Raw genomic sequence first — 23940 nt, forward strand, 5'->3', positions numbered from 1 at the left:
GGATCGGAGGCTATGGCTGTGGACTGTGGATGGGCGTTAAGTGTTGCCCGCCAGTCGACATGGGTCGCATGGGTGAGATTTAAGCTTTAATGATGCATGAAGCGGCACAGGATGTGGCTGCCCAGTCGTGGGTAAAAGGCAATGAGCGCAAATGGGCAGAGGGAGAGAGACAAAGAGAGAGAGAAAGAACGAAAGAGTGAATGAGAGAGTGAGCCAAAGATGGGCTTGCATATTGAGTGGCATTTAAATGCTTGAAATGCTGCTGTTTGTAGGTGTTTATGAAGAGTGCTACATCATCGAAATGGCCAAATTCAATTTGGGTATGGATTTTCCGTTGACTTGCCTTTAAACTGCTCGAACATAATAATAAGCGTATGTCAATAGCCATTGCGCAAGAATTATCTGAAGAGCAACTCGTTAGCGCAAACTTTTCAACACATTTCATTTTGCTCTGTCTCTTGCAGATGAACCGTGCTTTACAGCTGAAGCCAGCTGAAAATGAAAGTCGCAGCGGTAAGTAACTAAAAACAAACTTGTATAATATACATACATACATACATACATACATACATACGTCTCTATATACATAATTTTATTTTGCCATTTGGCAATTCAATTTGCCGCTCGGCAATCAAGTCGCCATAGGTGCCACAGAAATATAATTACTTTACTGCCAAACACATTTAGAGCCACCCAAAACTTGACCCGTCGCTCCTTATGTAAGTTAAGTTTCTTGCCTTGGCCAAAGTGCAGCGTCAACGAAACTTTTTATTCACACCTAGTGAGTGTGTGTGTGTGTTTGTGTGTGTGGCATTCGGGCACGAACCCAAAACTGGAATCTTCCGTTCTTTCTTTCTTTCTTATTTTCAACACCTACAACACACGTCAGCTGAAATTACGTTTGCGCTTCGATAAACTGTCAAAACTGTCTGCAAAAATTTGACATTTAACAAAACAACAACAACAACAACAACAACAAAAATAAAAATACCACCTCGAAAAGAATATACAGCACTGGTTTAGAAATCGGCGTGTGGGGTGATTCGAGGAGAACAGAAAAAAAAGTTATAGCAAAACAACGTAGAACTGTCAAAGGCAGGCAATGGCCGGACAAGGGCGCCCCGCTCCGACTCTGACTCCGTCTCTGACTCTGGTCAGAGCGCCATATTGTTTTTACTGGGCTGCCCCGCTGTTGTCATGTTTCACGCTTGTTTCTGACAGCCCAGCAAACTGCGCCCCCCACTCCACACCTCCGAAGTGCCCAGCCCCGCGCAACCTTTTGATATACAGAGCGACGGGAGAGAAAAAAATGGGCAAAGATTTGCATAATTTACACAGCACTTGATTTTTTCTTTTTGGGTCATTTCTCGAGTAGTGCTTGCATTGATAAACTTATTGACAAGCTCATTATGCATGAGCCAACAAAATGCTTTTTTAAAAGAATGTCAATTTACTGCTAAAAACAGAAAACTCTACTTAAGAAAGGAGGAGAAAATACTCGTTCAATTTGATGAGATTTATTTAAGGCACGAGGAGGAAGCATAGGTCAGCTGGTTATCAAAGAGCGCTTAACGTAATGGGGTCTGGTTTAGGTATCTACCTTACGGCACTACTACGTAACAGTCCCTTACGTTATTAGACCAAACAATTAGTGGAAGCTCCGTTTCTTTGCCGAAATTAGTTTTATTCCTTTATCCACATAAAGTAGTTACGTGGAATGTACATAACAGCACAGAAGCCAGCAAAAAATCTGATTAAAGTACTTAAAAATAAGTCCTATTATAGCTGAAAATATAACCATGCAGTTTATGACGTAAGAAATGACGTAAGATATTACGTTACAATAACGTATATAGTTATATTAGTGGTACCTCCGTTTCTTTGCCGAAATTAGTTTTATTCCTTTATCCACATAAAGTAGTTACGTGGAATGTACATAACAGCACAGAAGCCAGCAAAAAATCTGATTAAAGTACTTAAAAATAAGTCCTATTATAGCTGAAAATATAACCATGCAGTTTATGACGTAAGAAATGACGTAAGATATTACGTTACAATAACGTATATAGTTATATTAGTGGTACCTCCGTTTCTTTGCCGAAACTAGTTTTATTTCTTTATCTAAAGTAGTTACGTGGAATGTAGATAACAGCACAAAAGCCAGCAAAAAATCTGATTAAAGTACTTAAAAATAGGTCCTACTGGAGCTGAAAATATAACCACGCAAGATATGACGTAAGAAGTGACGTAAGAAATGACGTAAGATATGACGTAAGCAATTACGTAGTAAATACACCAGAACTCATACACGAGTATATTATACTCGTATATAAGCATATTATAGAATGGTTTATATAATAATACGAGTGTACAATACGCAATAGCGTTGCGTAAGTGAGGAATATAGAATGACGTACAAAATGACGTAAGCAACTACGTAAGCAATAACGTAAACAATTAAAGAATTGCGGCTATGATGGAAGGTAGATAACAGCACAAAAGCCAGTAAAAGATCTAATTAAGTACTTAAAAATAGGTCCTATTGGAGCTGAAAATATAACCATGCAAGATATGACGGAAGATGTGACGTAGGAAACTACGTAAGAAATGACGTAGGATATGACGTAAGCAATTACGTGGTAAATACACCAGAACTTATGTACGAGTATATTATACATCAGAACTTATATGCGAGTATATTAAACTCGTATATAAGCATATTAAGAATGGTATATATAATAAAACGAGCATATAATACGCGATTGCGTATTCTTCAGTGAAGAATGTAGAATGACGTAAGAAATAACGTAAGCAATTACGTAAGTAGTTACGTAAGAAATTAAAGACTTATGGTTATGGTGGCAGCCGCGTATGCAAATAAGCAATTTCGTAGGCAATACTCCACTTATACGAGCACAGTATATAGTAATATATATAATAATAGGAGCTAATAATGAATACGCAATAGTGTTGTGAAGTGACTGACTGAAGAATGACGTAACAGTCCCTTACGTTACAAGAACGTATATAGTTATATTAGTAGCACCTCCGTTTCTTTGCCGAAACTAGTTTTATTTCTTTATCTACATAAAGTAGTTACGTGGAATGTAGATAACAGCACAAAAGCCAGCAAAAAATCGGATTAAAGTACTAAAAAATGAGTCTTACTGGAGCTGAAAATATAACCACGCAAGATATGACGTAAGAAATGACGTAAGAAATAACGTAAGATATGACGTAAGCAATTACGTGGTAAATACACCAGAACTCATATGCGAGTATATTAGACTCGCATATAAGCATATTATAGAATGGTATATATAATAATATGAGTATATAATACGCAATTGCGTATTCTTCATTGAAGAATGACGTAAGAAATCACGTAAGCAATTACGTAAGTACTTACGTAAGAAATTAAAGACTTATGGTTATGGTGGCAGCCGCGTAAGCAAATAAGCAATTTCGTAGGTAATACTCCACTTATACGAGCACAGTTTATAATAATACATATGACGTAAGCAATTACGTGGTAAATACACCAGAACTCATATGCGAGTATATTAGACTCGCATATAAGCATATTATAGAATGGTATATATAATAATATGAGTATATAATACGCAATTGCGTATTCTTCATTGAAGAATGACGTAAGAAATCACGTAAGCAATTACGTAAGTACTTACGTAAGAAATTAAAGACTTATGGTTATGGTGGCAGCCGCGTAAGCAAATAAGCAATTTCGTAGGTAATACTCCACTTATACGAGCACAGTTTATAATAATACATATAATAATAGGAGCTAATAATAATACGCAATAGTGAAGTGAAGTGAATGACTGAAGAATGACGTAAACAACTACGTAAGCAATGACGTAAAGAATTACGTAGAGTGCCGTACGCAACTGCGTTCTAAATGAAGTAATCAATTGCATAAGCAGTTACGTGATATATAATAGCAGTACTAATGATGTTATATAGATAAAGCAATATTGTTTTGTTGTATAAATGTGCTGGTGTAAACGACGTAATGAATTACGTAATAATGGCAACTACGTAAGACATGACGTAAGCAATTACGTTAATGGTCATTTTAACTACTTTAAGCAATATTCTTGCTTAAGCAAACGTCCGCAAACAAGCAGCTCATCAGCGTCAGAGAAATATTGTCCACGTTACGTTATCCATTACGTAAGCGCCAACTTACGTTAGGTGTCGCAAACGAGTCTGCTTCCGAAATTGAGATGCCCCACAGGCAAGTGGCAGCCGCAAAAAGTCAGTGCACTGCGCGCAATCTTTTAAGACATTTTCAAGCTGGCAACGCTTATCACAGCAACGCAGCGCCCAAAAATGTCCATTGCACAAATTGCTTCTGCACCCACACACACACACCGGCAGAGTGTGAGAGGGAGAAAGGAAATGCAGAGCCATTGCTCATAAGAGGCGACCGTCGCCCGTCGCCTGTCGACGGTCGCTGTGGCAAAAACTTGACAAAGTTGATGTGTCAAATCAGCAGAAGGCGAGTCGAGCCACGGCAGCAAAGGCAGAGCTAGCAGAGATAGGGAGAGACGCAGGATGCCAACAGCCATACAAACGGATGACCTTTAAACTTTGCCAAAGGACATGAAAGCACTAATCGTTACGTTGCTCCCTTCATTCATTCGACGTTCATTTGCCAGTTGCTTCGATTTTACTTTAGCTTTTCAGCGCTCAACGCTCAGCGCACAGCTAACCGAGCTCACAGAGCTCGCAGAGCTCTCAGCTCTCGGCGCTGTGTATGTTGAGCTCTGCGAGCGCTTGGCGGCAACAATTTAAACTTTTCTAATCCGCTGGGGATTCAAACTTCAAGCTGCAGCAGTCGCAACTCGTCGGCAATCTGTCCGCACAATTGTGTGGCTCTCTGGCTGGTGCTGCTGCTGCGATGACTCGTTGCCTCGTTGCCAGACCCATCAGCCCATCAGCAACGCAATCAAGTCGACATTTTTGTTTGTTGCTTTGCTTTGTCTACTGCCTTTGCTGATGCTGATGCTGATGCTGCCGCTACTTTTGGCCAACAAATTTCGAAGAAATTAAAGCGCTCAACTTTTTGGCCGCTATCAGCTCAGCAGCGCACTTGGCAACTCAACGGCAGCAGCAGCAGCGGCATCAGCATCAGCAGCCGACTTTTGACTTTGGCTTTTGTTCGGGCCAAAAAGCCTAGGCCAAATGCAATTATACAGGGACAAGTTTAATTGCTTCCTTGAGAAGGCTCAGCTCAGAAGTCAAGTGCAACTTTGCCGCTGACATTTGCATTCCCAGCCACAACAAATTTCGCATCCTCTGCTGTCTTCCACTTCTTTTGATTTGTTTATTTGCAAGAAAAATTAAATCAAGCAGAAAAACGAGCTGGAATTTCATCAAATTTCCAACGAATGTTGACCAGTCGCCGTTCTCCACACTCGAAATGAAACGAAATTGTTGCACATTGTCCTTTGTCGCCTTTTGTCTGTGTCGCATACGCAATTTTCTCTCTGTGCCATATATAGAGTCTGATGACTTTCATTTCATTTGCTTCAGCACACACACACATACACGCAAACACACACGAATGCACACGTTTAGTTATTTATCTTGATATTCTCTTTCTTTCCCACACACACACATCCATGTTTCATCATTATCAAACTCATATTGTCGCCAGCTTCGTCTTCGTCTCTCGCTTTTACGCGTAATTTGTACTTGTCTAACACGTAATGATGTCACGTAAATTGCATACGTTGACATTACGTTGCGTTGCGTATTTTAAAACTGCACACACACACACACACAGCTACAGCTCGAGCAAATTGAGCCAAGCCAGCGAACGAGCGAGCGAGCGACTTAAAGTCAAATTAATATTACTCATACGCAGCGTACCTCAAGCCAGGTCTTTGTGTGTGGCCAAGAACTGACACACTCTTTGTCTCTCTCTCTCTCTCTTTCTCTCTCTGACTGTCTTGCTGCTGCCCTGTCTCACTCTCTCATTTATAAATAAATTGTGAAATCCGTGCCATTTCCTCGAGCGCAACACAGATTTATGTTTCTAAATGCGCATTAATTTCCTTACCTTTATCCTGAGCTGTCCCTCTGTGTGTGTATGTGTGTGTGTGTGTGTCTGTATTTCGTGTGTCATACGTCAGTAAATCAGCTGACTGCTGCCTGCCTACCGACTCGCCTCATTCATCATACTTATAAATATTCATTTCCTGCGCCGCGCTGTTGCCCAAAAATGATTGCAAAAGATTAAAAATCAACTCTATAAAAATATGCGCGCACTCCCAAACAAACAGCGTTGATAAATTACAAAGTAAATTAACAAAAGCAGAGACAGCAAGATAATAAGAGAGAGACAGAGCAAGAGAGAGAGAGAGAGAGCTGACATACAATTGCTCTGTCAGTCCATCCATCAGTCAGTCGGCTGGAAAGCGTATGTGAAAATGTTCGCCTTACGCTTTGCTCTTCTTATCGATAGCGCAACAACAACTACAACAACAACAAAAACTTTGAGCGGCTCATTTTCTGGCTGCGCAGGCAGCCTGATTATTATAGACAACGCCTCATCAAATTGAAAAGCAATGAACTATGAAACAGCTCGAATAGACAGCGAGAAACTAACCCTTACTACAACAGCAGGAGGAGCAGGAGCAGCAACAGCAGCAGCAGCAGCAGCAGCAGCAATAGCAGCAGCGACGCTCCTAATAAGCGCAAGGCACAAAACTTTTCTCGGGCCAAGTGTGAGAGGCGAAAAACTAATAATAATAATACGCAGCGTTGGCTGCAAAAACTTTTCTCATTTGTGCACAGTTCTCTTCATTTTTTTTTTGCTCTGTGCTGCTCCAGCCCACATCTGCGGATATCTGTTAAGGGCTGCTGCTGCTACCGCTGCTGCTGCTGTTGGCAGTTCGCATGATTACGCATTTGAATTGTATTGGCGCTCAATTTATGCTGGCCAATTTCATTATCGGGACTCGCACACTACCTGGGCCCTTGCGAGGCTGGCTTATTAGCGTGCGTGCGCAGCGAAATGTTTATGCGTACGTTTCATGGGCCCAATAAAAAGCGAAAGGCGACAAATTCAATTGAATTTATATTGTGCCTCAATATACAATGAATATATATGTATGTATATATGTCTACTATATATTGCCTGGCAGTAGATTGAAACTTGTCTGGCGAGGCGGCGATGATTGGCTTCGACAGGCGAGCGGCTGGTCTAAAAGCAGACGGCGCAAATTAAAAAATTCACCACTAAGCCCAATAACAAAGCCACACACAGACAAAAGGCATAAATAAAGGCCAAAGAGGCTAAAGGCAGCGCCTAAAAGCAGACATCAATTTCTGCTTTCTTTCTTTGCCAGCTTTCTCGACTCGACCCCAGACCCGAACGCAGCCACGCCCCCGCCCCGCCCTGACGCAGCCATCGCAAATTCTTTAATCAGCTTAAATTCACACGTACCAAAAGCGACGTATAGCCATTGATTGGAGGCTTACAAGTCCACCCAGTCCCAGTCCCATTCCCAGCCCCAAACGAGCACACACACAATGACTCCCCCTAACAATCTGTGTATGTCCTCTCTCTCTCTCTCTCATTCTCTCTCAATCTCTCCATCTCTCTCACACCCATTCAACTTTTCTTTTTGAGCTGCTGCGGCTGCTTTTATCAAAGCCAGTTCAAAGGCGCGTATGTGTATTTAGGCTTTTATTGTTTTTGACCTTTTCTTTATTTTTTTTTCGCCCACTTTTTTTGACAACAAAAATCGATTTTCACGCACCACCAGAAAATGTTGAGGAAATACGTTTGCCCAAATAAAACTAAATCAGAAGAGAAAAAGCAGCAGCCGCCACATTCACAAGTTCAAATAAGCGATAATAAGTATTTATATGCCCAGAAAAAACAACAACAACAATGTAGGCAGCACATTTTCTGCTTGTGCTTCTGCTTCTTCTTCTTCTTCTATGTATATATATAGAGACAGCTAAATGCGTTTTAATGTTTTCCCAAAGAAAACAAGTTTCGAGTCGGGCAACATCGTCGTCGTCGCATCTTAAATATTTAAGCACATTTTAGGCAAGATTTTGTTCGTTGCTCGTTCCGTTTCATTTCGTTTGCGTAGTTTGTCTGCGCATCATTTTTCTTACGTTGTTGCTTGATTTTTTTTACGAGCGAGTGAAGCCTGTCAATTGGCTGAATGCCTCGTAAAAATGCCAGAGGCCTAGACGGAGGCGCCGCCCAACCAGCAGCAGCCGCAGCAGCAGCTCCAAGTGCCAGCCAAAAACGATTTGTAATGTTTTCTTGGCCGCGCCGGAAACGGAAAAGCACACACATACACAGAGAGAGCAGCTGCTGCTGTGTGTGTGTGTGTGTTGCTTTTAGTTTGTTATTGTTTTCTTTTTCTGTTTTGGCCGGACTGGGGGCTGGCTGCCTGTTTAGGCCTGCCAAATGTCATCATTAGCGTTTCAATTGCCATTTTAGTCCGTGACACTTGAAGCATTTGCATAAAATTCAAGTCAAGCTGTTGACATTGATGGCTGGCGCTCTTTGATGTTTGCTTTCTTCCCTGCTTTTCTTGACGGAAAGCACACAAAATAAAGCCAAAGCTCAAATACCCTGCAGATGCTGCTAAGCGCAGATTATGGAGCCAAAGTGAAATGCCTCAAAGATATCAAAATTCTTATAGGAAATAAGCCAGAACAGCTGTTCGAGGCGGAGCATTAGTCGTCCGCGGTGCCTGCTGCTCGAGCTCATTGAATGGAGTCGCGCGCAGGTCTAGCCTTGATTTACTCCGGTCTCTGGTCTGTGGTCTGCGGTCTGCCACCTGACCCGCTGGACAAACACAAAAAACACTTTGCTGATCTTATCAGGCCGGCAATTGTCTGACGCTTTGGCCGCGGCCTTTGTTTGTTTGCTGTGTCTTCATTACGGCTTAGGGGGCGGGGGACGAGCTGGAAGACAGCTTACGATAAGCGACACGCGAGGTGTGTGGTGGTGGGGTGGGTTTGGCGGCCGAGCCGAGCAATCAATAGTGTCAACAGGGCGACGGCTAGCGGGGCGTATGTGTAATATCAAAAGTAATTATTTCTTATGCAATATAACCCGCTGGCTACAGCTACAGGCACAGTGGGGGGGGGCTGACCCCAGGGCGGCGTGTGGAGGCGTCTGATAAGCATCTGGAACAGCATTTTATTGCAAGCGGCGCAATGTTTTAATTGTTTGTCGTGCCAGGGCTGCCATTCAGCTGTTGTGGATCCTTTTCACTCCGCCACCACCTGCGTCAGCTCTGCTCTTGTTGCTGTATTTTTACAAGCAAACAGCTCAGCCATAAAAGATTGTAATCTTAATTGCATTTAGAGTGCCTTGCATTGTAGGTTAATAATCATAAATGTTATGGTAATAGTTGCCACATGAATGTGTCGAGGCATTTTGTTGTGGCTGCAACAAAGTGTTGCGCCATTTGGCACCGCTCTCGAAAATATACTTCAAATGTAATGCACTGACATTTGCGGCAGCTGCAGCGGGGCGCAATTACACCAAATTGATATGGCGCTGCAAATGAGAGAGAGAGAGAGAGAGAGCGAGAGTTGGACAGGGTTAACATAGTTATACTTTATAACTCTCTGGATTCAGCTAGCAATGCTTGCAGAGTTCTATTTTTAGCCTTAATCTTAGTTCACTCAGCCTTTGACTTGAGCATTTAAGGCAATTCCTAATCTGCCCGACTATATAGTATAAAATATATAAAGTGTATATATAAAGTGAAACGTCGTAAACTCTGGTTAGCCACAGATATCGTCAAATAGTCTGCAGTTCCCCGTTGCTGTTGTTGTTGTTGTGACTTGCCAACACGCCATCTAGCCATATCTGGCACATACATATACAGACCGCCCGCTTGTCCCTCCGTCCTGTCGTCCTTGACGTGTAAAAGAGATAGATAGCGTTTTATGCGAATGTTTTTGCACTCGCTCCCCAGCGCCCCTGCGCCCTAGCCCCACTGCTGCCGGCAGCACACTCGAGCAGGCGAGCACAATGCAAAGCTCTGGCGTTTGCTTGGCTCATATACTTTACAAATCTTGATAGCTTAATAGCGAGTAAGACGAACTGCGGAGCGACGAGCGGAGGTGGGGGGGAGGGGCGAACCAAAAAGCAAAGACATGTTTTGGCCAACGGGCGAGCCAGAAAGAATGCTGCCACATTAAAGAGCCAAAGCGTAAGCCAAAAAGTTAAAATAATATGAAAAGTCATAAAAATAACAGCGGGACGACTGCAGCGCGACAAGAGCGAAATATTTTGCTACTGCGCTACGTTTTTCATATGTGCTAAATCGCGTGCTATCTACCTCCACCTCTCCCTCGCTCTCTCCCTCTCTCTCTCTCTTTCTCACTCTGTGTGGCGTTAATTTAGGCGAAATCAATAGAACCCTTCGCGTCGAGTCGAGCGTTTGCCCGTTAATAGAACGTAGGTGGCGACAACAAAACAACGGGAATTTATGTTAAGTTGAGTCACCAGCAGCGCAGAGACAAAAACTATAAAAATTAACGAGCTGCAAGTAATGGAGCATACTTTCTGGCATTTCTGGGCCGTCGCATGGGCATAAAATGCGCTCCGCTGACTCCTGCTTGGCCATTGTTACGCAACATAGCTCGCTCTCTCTTTGTCTCTCTCTGTCTTTCTCTCTCTCTCTCTCTGTCTCTTTGTCTGTCACAGTGTGTGTTGTATTATAATGCCATTATCATTTTTATTATTGCATTTTAAATGCATTTATATATACTTTATATAGTATATAGGGAGACTCTGCTTTTTTCGTTGCGTTCCATTCATAATTTTTAATGCTTGGCCAGCGCACAGCTCATTAGGCAGGCAACAACAATCGACAAGAAATTGTGGCAAGTGTCTGCTGCCAAGACACAGGCGTAGACAAGATTAATGCATTGTTGCCACAGCACACGTATCCTGCCACAAACAGAGGCGGATGGCGTGGCAGCCAGAGAAGAGAAGAGTAGAGAAGATCGTTCTGTCTGTCAGCTGTGCAGCGCAGTTTACTGTTTTCCTTCTTTTTTTCTTATTTTTTCTGCTGAAAGTCGCCTCAAAGTCATGTGCACGTCTCGCTGAGCCAGCGCTGTTAACTGCATTTAAAGTAGCTGTGTGAGTCGAGTTGGCCAAATCACACGACTGCATGCGAGCGAATGAAGTCGAGTTGGCACAGCTGTAGGAGGAGCAGATGCACAAAATATTAAACAGAAAAAACTATGAAATCAAAAATATTTCGCATATTGCCAAGCTCGAGCAGCCTTGCTTCATCTCCGTGCCACTCTAGGCCAGCATATGCCACATTCTCTTGCGGCCCTCAACAATATGTTGGCTGTTTGTAATACCCTGCAGCACAGGCGAGGCATGACCCCAAGATGCACAAGTTGCTTATTGTTATTTAGAAATAAACTTAAAGCACTGTGAATGCATTGCTGCATGCGCTCGACAGAGGCTCAGATTTTGCTGTGACTTTGCCAGGTTTGTGTGTGTGTGTATGTGTGTGTGTGTGTGTTTATATATTTGCTTGGCATAAACGTGACTGCAACAAAACAAGTGCTGGCCATTGGCCTGGCCATAGTCATAGATATATATATATACATATACATATATGTATGTATATAGCTAGCTATATAGCGAGTCATCCAACTATCCATCCATCCATCCATCTAGCCATCCATCTATGCAATGCAGCAAGTCATGCAGCGCAGCTCGCTGACCCGCACGATGCCTTTGTCTACCTCCAAATGTCTCCTTCTCTCTCTCTCTCGCTCTCTGCCTTTCTCTGTCCAGCTTGCATGCACTCGGCTTTACAAACAATATTTGTTGTTGTTGCTCGCTTCAGCACAGCAACTACATCAAACTCAGGACTCCCATTGAGCTCTGTCTATTTTGAATCCTCTTTTTCACTTTTGCCATCAGCTCCGGCTCCCACACCGAAGACTAAACAAACTAATATGCTATGCTTAAAGCGTACATATTGGACTTACAGTTGTTGTTGTTGCTTGTTGTTATTTTTGATGTTGTTTGTACACAAGCACTATGCAGAGAGCGAGTGAGAGGGAGTGAAATAAAGCATCTACTCTCTAGCTCCAGCTGCAATCGTTTGCCGGCTACAACAAAAGACCCCCCGCTGCTCCCCTCGGCTGCCCTCGGCTGTCCAGCGTTGGCCAGGCTGTCATATTTCGTGCTCTCACGCTGCCTACATGACACGCCATTGTATGCCGGCCCATAGTTTCCCACAGCGACCCGCTGCGCTCTCTGCAGCTGAATTCCCGAGCCGAGCTGAGCTCACGTTGACGACCTCGCCCCCCCTCTGCCCCTCTGTCCACAGTTGCTGCAGGCCTCTGCCTGTCGCACGCTTATCATATAAATTCTCTGGCTGCTTGTTATTCTTTTTGCCTTTTCTCCTCTTGTTTTTTTGCTGCTTTGCTCTCTGATCCTGGCCATAACAAAAAGGCTAAAAATGTTGGCTTGTTGTTCGGACTGCAATTGAAGGCTTTACCGTCAGTCAGTCAGCCACTCAGTCATTCAGTCAGTTAGCCTCTGCCTGTGCTAAACAAACAAACACACACACACACAAAATCAACACCAGACAAAAACAACAAAAGAGCCTATGCTATAGTTCCATATATACTATAGACGTTGTTCGAATAGTTTTCCCTCTGTCTGCAGCTGCAAATGCATTTTACACTTGACTGCTGTGGCGAGCATGGCCCAAAGCTGTTGCCAAAAAATTATTCACTTGCCTTTGCTAGGTGTTTGCTGCGAAATTGAAGCCAGCACAGATGCCATCTGACAGATTCTTAGCAAGCCAATCGACTTTAAACACTGAGTTTACAATGGAAAACTGTTGATGATATTCTCTATTAACTCAGCTACTCTGCATAGCTCTCAGTTACTTAAATTTCAACTCACATTAAGCTAGACTAACTTTCCTTTAAGAATATACATTTATCTCATTTATCTAAGTTAGTTTTAATTTCCACTCAAAGCACATCAAAATACTAAATAGTCATCATTATTATTGGCGCAAAGTGTTTTAGCTATAAAAGACAACTGCTGCAGACAATTGGGCAACACTATAAACTCATCAGCGTAATGAAAATGGTTTCACTCATACAATGACAACAGCATCAAAAACAAGAACAACAACAACTGTTGCCAGTTGTCCTTAAAACTCTATCAAAATGCGCGCGCGCATGTGTTTAATTACCCAGTTTGAGTAGAAGCGACGACGTCACATTGTCGGATAGTTAAAAATTTACTATGATAATTAAAAATTGCTCAACACAGAGAGCCAGAGCCACAGACAGTCAAATAGATAGAGTGAGAGGGAGAGAGAGAGAAAGACAAAGAGAGTCATGTGATGCGTTTCATATAAATTTCGTAACGTAAATACGAGTCGTGGTTTGTAATTAATAACTGTGGCAGTCCAGGGGTGGGAGGGGAGAAGGAAGTCGAGTTGAGCTGCTTGCCCATAAAAGTATGCTACACAATTTTCAATGCTGAAAGCGCGATAAAAATGAAATTTTATGTGCTGCTTTAGGGCGTCGCTAAAGGTTATTAAATTTGTGGCTGGTAAGGCGAGAGACAGAGGGAGATAGAGAGAAAGAGAGAGAGAGAGAGATAGAGGGAGAGTGCCTTGGATATGCTTGTCAGCGTTGTCAGGGCGCTTAAAGCTGTCTCGAGCACATAGTTTAATTGAAAACTTTGCTGCATGTGACTTTCAAATGACATTCAAATGTGTGGCCAGCCAGAAAGAGACAGCTATAGCAATAGAAATAGCAACAGCAACAACAGAAATGTGCAACTGCAGCACATGGTAACAAAATTATTATGTAGCTTATGGGCGTGCATGGTGGTGTGGGCGTGGCAGGCAGTCGCCACATTAAGTGCCATTGTCTGCCTGTTAACATGCTCATTACTAGGCAAAGGCAGAGGCGAAAAAAAGAAACCGAAGCTGAAGCTGAAGATGAAGATGAAGCAAGAAAGGAAACTGAAACTCGCTCATGACTTCGCCTTCAATTATAATTACGTCAAACAGTGCAACACAGAAGAAAGTGCACAACTCGAGGCAAACAGCAGATAGAACGCAGACCCGGCCCCAGTCCCGCTCAGGACTCACTTAGCCAGACAGACTTGTCGACAACACAAACAACTTGCAAGTGAGCATTTCCTTTAATGCCAGCATTCCCTTTGCTTTACGCTCCTCTCCTCTCCTTCCTCTTTTTTTATCCCTTTATATATTACATTACATTTGCTGGCAAAGTGAAGCTGGCTCCGGACGACGACGACGATGATTGTCATTGTTTTTAATGCCAACGAGTTTTGCTCGTGGGGCAACATAATACGAGCAGCCCCGTCTCAGGCACAGCACGAAAAACTAACCGAAGAAAACTCATAATTGCGCTCCACACAAATTGCAAGTTATGGCCAAAGTTGAGCAAAGAGCATACATATGATCCAGATCCAAACTAAAAGCATTCATCACGTGCCCACGACGAGGGTAATGGCCCAGCCGCTGGCTCAATGCACCTGGCAGGTGCAACTCTGCCCCCACACCTCACCTGGCTGCAGCTTACAAGATAAATGTGCCAATGAGAGCTGCCAGATAGACTGCCTGAGCACTGCAATTGGTCAAGCTTTGAAAGGCTTTGCATTGTAGCTGGCCAAGAGCTTAAGTTGGCTTACAGAAAGTTTACAGATATTTATAACTAATTGACTTATTGTAATTAGGTTTGTGTCTTTTCTCTTGGCGAGAGTTTCTTTAGGCGCTTAAAAGTTCATTAAATAGCTGACAGTAGCTCAGGTATTTTCCACTGCTGCAGCTGCAATTTAAATATCATTTAAAGCCTTCAGTTTTTGTCTGCTGCCACGCGGCGAGCCACCATTTTATTGATGTCTTTTGACGCCGCACTTTGGCCCAGGAGAGCAGGGCGAAGGCTGCACTGCAGCCAGGACACGCGCACAAAACAGTTGGCAAACAGAAGGGCAGCAGCAGGAGCTGGAGCAGCAGGAGCAGCACCAGGAGCTGGAGCAGACAACTGCCCGCAGTCCGAGGCAGTTTTCCATTGAAGCCAGCTGAACGTTTGTCTGCGCGTCACTCACTGTGATAGTGCCGAGCTGGACTGGGCTGGCAGCAGGAGACGGCGAATAGCTGCTCTGCTCTGCTGTCCAACTTCAGTTGTAATTTATTTGGGCGCTCCGGCAACGTTTTCTTTATTGCTGCTGCTGCTGCTGCTGCGACCGGGCAAAACTTATTAATTTAGACTTTTTGTTCACAAATTTGCGTCTGGGTCGTTGCCCAACTATGCAACAACAACAACAGCAACAACAGCAGCAACGGGCACAACAAGAACTGTAGCCAAAGCTGACAGCAGCTTTTGGTTTGCTTGCTGGTTTTTGCTTTGCTTTGGCAACATTTATGCAAATTAGTTTTGATTGTCTCGCCCTCCCGCTCTCTCTCTCTCTCTGCATCTCTCTCACTCTGTGGCAGGAAATTGAAAGTTAATTTGCATGCTGCACAGTTTAAGGCGCCGCACAGTTAAATACACAACAATAACTGTCGACGGACGACTTTGGTATCTTTTATTTTATTTTATTATTGCATTATCTGAGTGCGGCTGCACGCTCATATTTATTTATATATATCGCTCGAGCTGCGTCCGTCGTCTTATTTAATTGCACGTGCATAATTCTTTTAAAATACAATTATTACAACGCCTGGACGCAGACGCAGCTCATGCAAAATTTATGTTCATTTCGGTTCACTACGGTTCATTTCCAGTTTATGCCTTATGCAGCAGCAGCGGCAGCAGGAGCAGCAGGAGCAGGCGAGCAGCAGTAGCAGGAGCAGGCGAACAGCAGGAGACGGGCGTCAGCTTAAAGAAACCCTCCATCCAGTGCCACGTATGCTGCGCATTATTTTAACAAGTTTTCACTCTGTCCAGTTCAGTCTCATCTCTTCCTTTTGGGAAGTGGGGGTTTTTTGGTAGAATGCGCCTTTAAGGCGCTTACTTGCATATTTATGTCACTGTCGGGAATGTTTCGCCTCTCGAACGTTACATAAATATGAAGTACGTAAAGCAAGGCGGCGGGAGGAGGGGGCGAGCGCTGTGCTCGCTCATGTGTGACACTGGCCAGCTGGCTGCGAGGCAAGGCAATTGACAGTTTTGTTGCATAAATTTTACACCAGTGTGTGGGTGTGTGTGTGTGTGTGAGGGCCACTGACAATGGCAAGTGGATGGCCTGATGCTGACAGCACTGCCGAGCAGCTGCCATGAGAGTATCTGCCAAGAACAATTTCAGCCCAGACTCGACTCATCTCTCATAGTTGTTAACATAATATCCATAGCGCCGCTAATGCTAATAATCTTTGCCGGGCAATTTGCAAACGCTTTAACGTGTGGCCAAATCTGCCTGAAATGTGACAAAACTCGACACGGCTCAACACGGCTGGCCGCCGCTTGCGCAAAAATTGCACAACTAATTGAATATTTAAAACTGCCAAACCGCAATTTCAAATTTATTACCCAGAGCAGTGCAGCAGCGCAGCCAACCAACCCGCACGTCCAAGTGGTGCAGCCAGCCTGCCAGCCAGCCACCCAGTGGAGCGTCCACTCAACGGCCATTACCTTTTGCATGTGTGTGAGTGCTCGTGCCTCCCGCTTCGCTCTGGTATAAAATGTCACTTAATTGCAATTTAGTAAATTGTTTTCCATGTTGTATAACAACGCCGGCAACAAGCAACTACCCCAGAGTGCGGAGCTGCTGCCAACCCCAGTCGCACCAATGCCGCACCGCCCCTGCCCATGGGGCACACACATATTAAAACCATAAATTTTGCGGTGATTTATCTTAATTTAAATGTTGCAACAATGCATGCGGCTGGTTGCTGGCGACGTCTGCTGCCTGCCCCTTTGTTTAAATAACAAAGCAGCTAAAAGTATGCAACAATTTTTACACACTCACACACACACACACATACGGTACTTTTTATGTGCGCTTTTGTATTTTAATTTTTATGCATTTTTTGTTGTTTAATTTAATTTTTTTGTTATTATTTTTTTGGGGGCGCCCCGCTGCTCTGCAACCGCCACGCTGTGCGCGAAAAATCAATTAAAAATTCATCAAATAATTAACAAAAGCACAGCGCTGCAAGAAGGGTTTAAACAATAGCATCTACTAGCAGTAGCTCTCAGTGCTGCTGCTGCTCCTGCTGCTCCTGCTGCTGATGCTGTTATGTGCTCTCGTCTCGTGGGAGTGTTTAACTTGGCCTGCTCAGGGACGTAATTTCAATGCCTGCCTTCATGTGAGCGACTGCGAGTGCGACGCGCAAAACAAATTAAATTCAATTTAGTCAACAGCAGCAGCAGTAGCAGCAGCAGCAGGAGCAGGGGGCAGTGAAGGCGAAGCGGCGTAGTGGGGCCATTTTGCAAGAAGGTGCAATTTTGATGGATTGCTTTGGCTGCCTGCCCGCCTGACTCCTTGCCTGCCTGCCCGCCTGCCAGTCGAGTGCCTTGCACAAGTGGGTTTCCACAGGAGTCGGCTGTCTTGTTTGTTGCTTAGCTGCAAAGTTTACGAGCTGCTGCTGCTGCTGCTGCTGCTGCTGCTGCTGCTGCTCCTGCTGATTTCGTGTGCTTGTGTGCGCAAATTTACATATGTGTGCCCGCCTGAGTATGTGTGCTGGACTAAAGTTTTGGCCAAGTTAAGGCAGCTGCATTTAAACTTTCGAAGCACTCGAGTAAAAATGTGAAACAAAAACAACAGCCATACAAGAAATTAAAAACTTTGCCAGCAAATGGCATTAAGCCTTAAATTTTAGCATGCTTGCAAGTAATTTGCTAAAGGCAATACAACTTAAGTAAGTTCACTTTTCTAAATAACTTACAAGATCATTAGGAGACACTTACGAAATGACGAATGCCATGCAAGTGCGAGGATCTTGAAGAAACTTATCAAATGAAACCTGAGACAGATGAAAATTAGGGGAAAAATCATCAAGACAACAAAGTCATGTTGAGTCTTTATCAAGAGAGAGTTGGAACTTGAAAGAGCTTCCAGTTGACATCGATTTGCTGCAATCGCAATGAGCTTGGTCTTACTCTCTCTCATTGGGATAAATAGAGCATGTGCAACATATTCATAATGTAATAAATTCGGTCTAGAAATAGATTTTAAAATACCTCTTAAAGTGCTTGCTCTCAATCCATTCAATTTTTCCTTTATCCTTGCACTCCATTGCTTATAGACTTTTCATTTCTGCATTTCCAATTGTTTCCACGTAACTGAGCTGTGAGCTGCTTTGGATGTGCTGCCAATCAACTCTCCCATCTGTAGCTGTATCAAGCAAAGACTACTGCATCAGTAGGCATCAGTAGATTCCTTTCCAAGCACACTAAAGACCCTTCTCAGCTCTCGCCAGCTTGGCAAGTCTGCAATTTCTGTTTATCATTCACTCCAATAGTAAATCATAAGCTGTGCCACAGATATTCAAATGTTAATTAATTTACCAGGCCCAGGCTTACTCGCTTTCGTTGCGAGGCAAAAATCAAGGCCTACCTGCCGTCAATGCTTTGACTTGTAGCAATTTTTCTTCTTGTCTGGCGTCAGCGAAACGAAACAAATGAGCGGGCCTTAAGCTCGGTACGCAAACAGGCAAACCAAAAATCACAAATTTCCGTTTTTTAATGAACCAGCCAGTGACAACGGCTGGCTGCGGCACGCCCCCCAAAAAAGGCGTGGGTCACAACGATAACACGTCGTGTCGGCGACAGCGACAGCGAATGCGACTCCAACTGTAACCAGTTGGAAAGTTGGCGGCGTGACATGTCAGCTTTTTGGGATAGCGGCTTGAGGCTGGGCGGCGACTCCCGCATCGCATGCAACTTCATTTATATATATAAAAAAAAACCCTTTGTTGTTGTTGTTGTTGCTGGGCTGGCGACTGACTTTTGGCTTTTGTAATTTATACGCGCTTAAAGGCGTCATGTCGAGCAACACCTACAAATTCATTGTTCCCATTGTTTTTGTTATATTCCTTCCTTTTACTTCCCTTCCTTTTCGCTTTTTTGTGAGCTTTTGCATAACGTCAACGTCTGACAAATGTGCCATAAGCAGCAGCAGCAGCAGCTACAGCAACAGCAACAACAACAACAACAAGCGGCAACAGCTTTGAAACTTTTGCGTGCGGCTTTCGGTTTTGGTTTCATTTCTGTGGCCAGCGGTTAAAAAAGTTGTGGCCAAATAAATGGCCAAATGGCAGAAAATGACAAATGACCGTCAATCATGACAGGCCAGACGAGAGCTGCGTCCAGCTGCGGACGACGGCCGGCAACTCTTTGGGGTGGGTCGATAAGGCTAAGCGGTGTCTGCCACCGTTGGTAGGCGGGGGTTGGGCTGAAGCCAAACACACCTGCGCTGGTCAATGACAGTCGGAGCTCATCATTGGCTTCTGCGTGGGCAGAGAGAGAGAGAGAGAGAGAGAGAGAGAGAGTGGGGGCGAGTGGTTGGGGTGTTGGCTTCCATCTAAATGAGTGTTTTGTGGCAGATAAGTTGAACAGCTCATATTTTTGTGGATTGCCCGCAGTTGAGGTCATTAAATGTGTGTGGCTAAAAGTAAAATATATAAACGAGCAATAGCTTGAATAACTGATAAATGAGTCGAGTGGCTGCAGCCAGGCATTAAGGTAGCACCACACATATATATACAGAGAGAGAAAGAGAGAGAGAATTCTAAATTTATCTAGCTTTAAATTTATCTATATGATGCGAAATTCCATTCACGAAAAAATGCCAATAATAAATTGACAAATTCCTTTTGGCTCGGCCACTGCGGCGTATGCGTAATAAGCGTGCCATCAACTTTGGCTGGCAAAATGTGCTGGCGGGTAAACAAAATCGTTTGGCTCCAAGAATTTACAATATAAGTTTGCAATCTGACAAAGGGCTACCAAATTGCTAAGACGGGGCAGAGAAAAATCTTATCAATTTTCTTTTCATTTTCTTTGCTTTTTTCTCCTTTCTCTATTTTTTTTTTTTATTTTTTATTTTTGGCTAAGTTTCAGCGCGTTTGGCTGGCTGAGGCTTGGCATGAAGTGCCACTGTAAAATATTTTATTGAATATAATAAGCAACGAAAACTTTGGCCAGAGGACACAAAGTTGTAGTTGATGCAGTGAGTGCTCCACCCGCTGCCATTTAATATGAGCGCAAACAGTTCCCGGAGTCCTTTTCCCCGTTCACCCATTGCGCTGTGCATTTATTGCATTGTGCTTTTGTGCTATATAATACCTGCGTGTGAAATAACGCAAAGTTTATGCAGCGCCACAAAGGAAAAAAAAAAACAAAAACGAAGGGAAACTTTGCCCTTAAATGAAAACTACAAAACATTTAAGTTTCGAGCTGAGCGCCGAGAAGCAGCCGAAATTTAAATGCCAACTCCCATTTGGGCAGCCCCTGAGGCGCTGCTGTCGGGCAGCGAAAATGAATTTCAAATTTCTAAAGTCCTCTTATTTCGTTCTCTGCTCGCCAAACTCAAGACTTTGTAGTCGCGTCTTTGAGGTGCACTCACAAAAAAGAAAAGAGGAAGAAGAAGAAAGCGCAGAGATGGGAGAATAAAAGTGAAAAAGTGTCAAATTAAATTTGAAAAGTGATTTGGCGCGCTTTCTCGCTGTTTATTAGGGCCTTTTAAATGCTGCCAGGCATGCGACTAAATGCCAAAGTGAAAACTCGCTATAATTTGCCAGAAAGTCATTCTGTGGCAGCCTCGTCCCTGGCGCGGATGCAAATTGAATTTGCTTTCACATAACCGAAAGTTGTTCGCATCAGATTTATAAAGCGAGCCGACTCCACTCAACCTGCCCCGCCCACTTGACTAGGGCTTACATAATTAGATTTGAGTTGAACTTTCTTGTGCACTAATGGCAGAACTATGTTGCTCGGCTCAATTCAAGTGGCTGCTTGTGATTTTTCGTGCCTCGTGCCTCGTGCTCCGAGTCAACAAATAATTTCTATGCAAATATTTTACACTAATTATTTCAAATATTTTCCATGCGGCTGCCAGCCAGCCAAGCAACAGCCTGTCTAACCCTCTGTCCCTCCGTCTGTCGCTCTGTTTGTCTGCGCCCAAAAATAGTTATTTGCTCAAATTAAATATATACATTTGTGTATTTGCTCAGCACAAATATGTCTCTGTCTGATCTTTTGTGTGTGTGTGCACGCGTGTGTGTGTCTGTGGAAAACAAAATTATTTTATGGCGTTTGCTTTGGACAAACAAACGAAAGTCAGCCAAAGCCAGAGCCGCAGCCAGAGCCACAGTGAAAAGGCAACTTGATGAGTCACTTGACACACGGAGGCACAGTCACTGCTGTCAGTCCGTCTACGTTCTGTCTGCGGCGCCTAAAACTAACTATGCAGCGCACTCGACTTTCCGCCCGTGTCCCAGTGCAATATTCCAGCCTTTAGGTGCGGCCTTTGTTTGGACACTGGCGCTGAAATTGATTAAGTTTGTTGCCAGCCAATGGAAAAGGCACTCAATCAAGCCGAGACCCGGCGCCTTCATTCACTTCATGGTATGCAAAAGCACAGGGAAAAAAACCGGCTGCCATTGAATGGAGCAGAGAAGCCTAACCAAAATAAATGAAAGGCTCAATGAGTGAGTGAATGGGCAGCGAATCGCGTAGCGCATTGAAAAGTCGTTAGATGACGCTTTTTATTCAGGCCAAGTCGAACGTTAAAACGTTCACTTAGCACCCATTCGAGCTCTAAGGACAGCAAGCAGAGCCTTAGACTGACGGAGGTTCGATTAATGCAACCTGCATATGAAAGGATATTTGTAGATGACATTGCCTGAAGTGGAACATATTTTACGTATGTAACTGTGGGGGATATTTCACTCTACTCCACTTGCTCTTGCTGCTCTATACTCTTCTTTATCTGCACTTAGCTTTCATTTAGCCAAACAACTTTATATCAATTCCGAGCTCAGCAATTGCATGCGCTGTGCCCAATCGAAATGCCAGCAGTGTAGACACTGTGACTAGGATTGTCAAGACCTTTTAATTAAAAACTATTCTGCTTGCATTTTTAGGGCCTGTGGCGTTGGGCGTAGCCCCAGTGCCTGCTCTCGCTCGCTCTCTCTCTCTCTCTCAGTCTCTTTTGGCGCAGCTTGAGCGCAAAAATTTTAGCATTTTAATTTAAATTTAATGTGGGCGTGGCCGCATTGCATGCAACAGTTTCACTTTGCTTTGCTCATTCACTCAGCCTTTTTTTTTGCACGTTTCTCTCTCTCTCTCTCTCTCTCTCTCTCTCTCTCACACACACTCATTGCATTAAGTCAAACGTAATCCGCACATGGCCCAGCCACAAAAGGCAAAGCACACACAGAGAGAGACAAAGCAGTCAAAATGTCTCCCTAAATCTCTAGCCCCTGTGCACACTACCGAGTTACCCCTGCCACCCCGCTACCCCGCTGCCCAGCTACCCTCTCCAGCTCTGACTCTTTGACTTTATCGCTGGTTTGCTTGCTGTTGGTTTTCTGGTTAGGTCTAGTCTCTGCTAGCTTGGGCTCGGGCTTGGGCTTGAGGTTGGGCAAGTGGCATTGGATTGGTTTGCTTTGACTGGTTGGTTGGTTGGTTGGTTGGCTGGCTGGCTGCTGGCAGCGTTAACGCCAGCGTTTCATTAAGTTATACAATTTAACGCCCTTTCAGCTGGGCAACGTTGTCGGAGTTCTATTTACATTTGCTTTGGGTCAAATTACACAAAATTCTACGGGTGTTGCGGCGACAAAAGCCATTGACTGCCAGCCGGCGACGTCTGCCTTCAGCTTTGACCCCCACAGCTCTGCATCATGGATGCGAATGTGGATCTAGCTACAGCTACAGCGACAGCGACAGCGACAGCGACAACTCCAGCTCCAGTTCGCTGCCAATAGCCTTAGCTTAATAAATTTTATACACAATGTTTACACGAGTGTCGCTGGTAATTTAAAACTTTGCGCTCTTTTGTCTTAACGCCAGTGCAAATATTATTGAACTCAGGTCCGGCTTTGGCACTGGGGCGACTTGCGAGTGGGCAACTTTGTTGGCCTGCCAATCGAAGACTTTATAACTTTAAACTTTGAATGCATTTCCGGCTTGGCAGGCGGCTTAAGGCTTCTCGGACATGGGCCAAAGCTGACCCAATTAGCTAGCCTGCAATTGCTGCTGTGACTCACCTGCCCGGCTTTGTGTGACTTTTCAATGTGTTTCGAAAGTTTCTCTCTCTGTTTTCGTATATGAGTGTGTGTGTGTGTGTGTGTGTGTGTGTGTGAAGTTTCTCAGATGCTGCTCTCCCTCGCCTGCCATTATTAAATTGAATTTCGCATGCAAATTGTTTTTGGGAAGCCGGCTCCGAAAAGCTTTTAAGTTTTATGACACGGAAATTGGCTCATAGCAAGTGGCTGCCTGGCCAGAAGGCCAGAAGGCTTCTTGAATACCCTAGACTGAAATGGTGAGTCGAGAGTGAATGAGCTCCGCAACAGTTGTAGCCAAATTTCCCTCACCAACTCCTTTAACAGGGTATATTTTAGTCACATACTCTCTCTCTCGCTCTCTCTCTGAAGCCTGCTGTTCCAGTTTTGGCACTTTTTAGCCTGCCTTGACTTGGTTAACCGGCAAAAAGTATGCTTCTTCTTCTTCTGGTTTATTTTTATACATTTTTTTGGTGCCGCTGCACTAATTCGAGCCAACGGCTAATTATGATGTCTTTTACGTGCCAACAAACGTTCAAGTGACTTCCCCGGGCCCACTTCAATATTTATTTTACTGTAAACTCAACCTAAAAAGCCACGTCGACTGCCAGCGACGACTGCAAATGTTGAAACCCACTCAGGATTCAAGTGGGCGTGTTTTGAT

General features: G+C 43.9%; 1 protein-coding gene across 1 annotated transcript in view; it reads left to right on the plus strand.

Annotated features, from left to right (window-relative positions):
• The window catches only part of bru3 (CUGBP Elav-like family member bruno 3), a 160667-nt gene that overhangs the window by 35877 nt on the left and 100850 nt on the right, over positions 1–23940 (plus strand). The window contains 1 exon segment of the mRNA XM_089259248.1: positions 465–513. Within this exon segment, the coding sequence (XP_089115374.1) occupies positions 465–513 (49 nt within the window).

This window comes from Drosophila navojoa, chromosome 4 (genome assembly GCF_054131105.1).
Source record: "Drosophila navojoa isolate 15081-1374.11 chromosome 4, UAZ_NAV_1.0, whole genome shotgun sequence".
Classification (NCBI taxonomy): domain Eukaryota; kingdom Metazoa; phylum Arthropoda; class Insecta; order Diptera; family Drosophilidae; genus Drosophila; species Drosophila navojoa.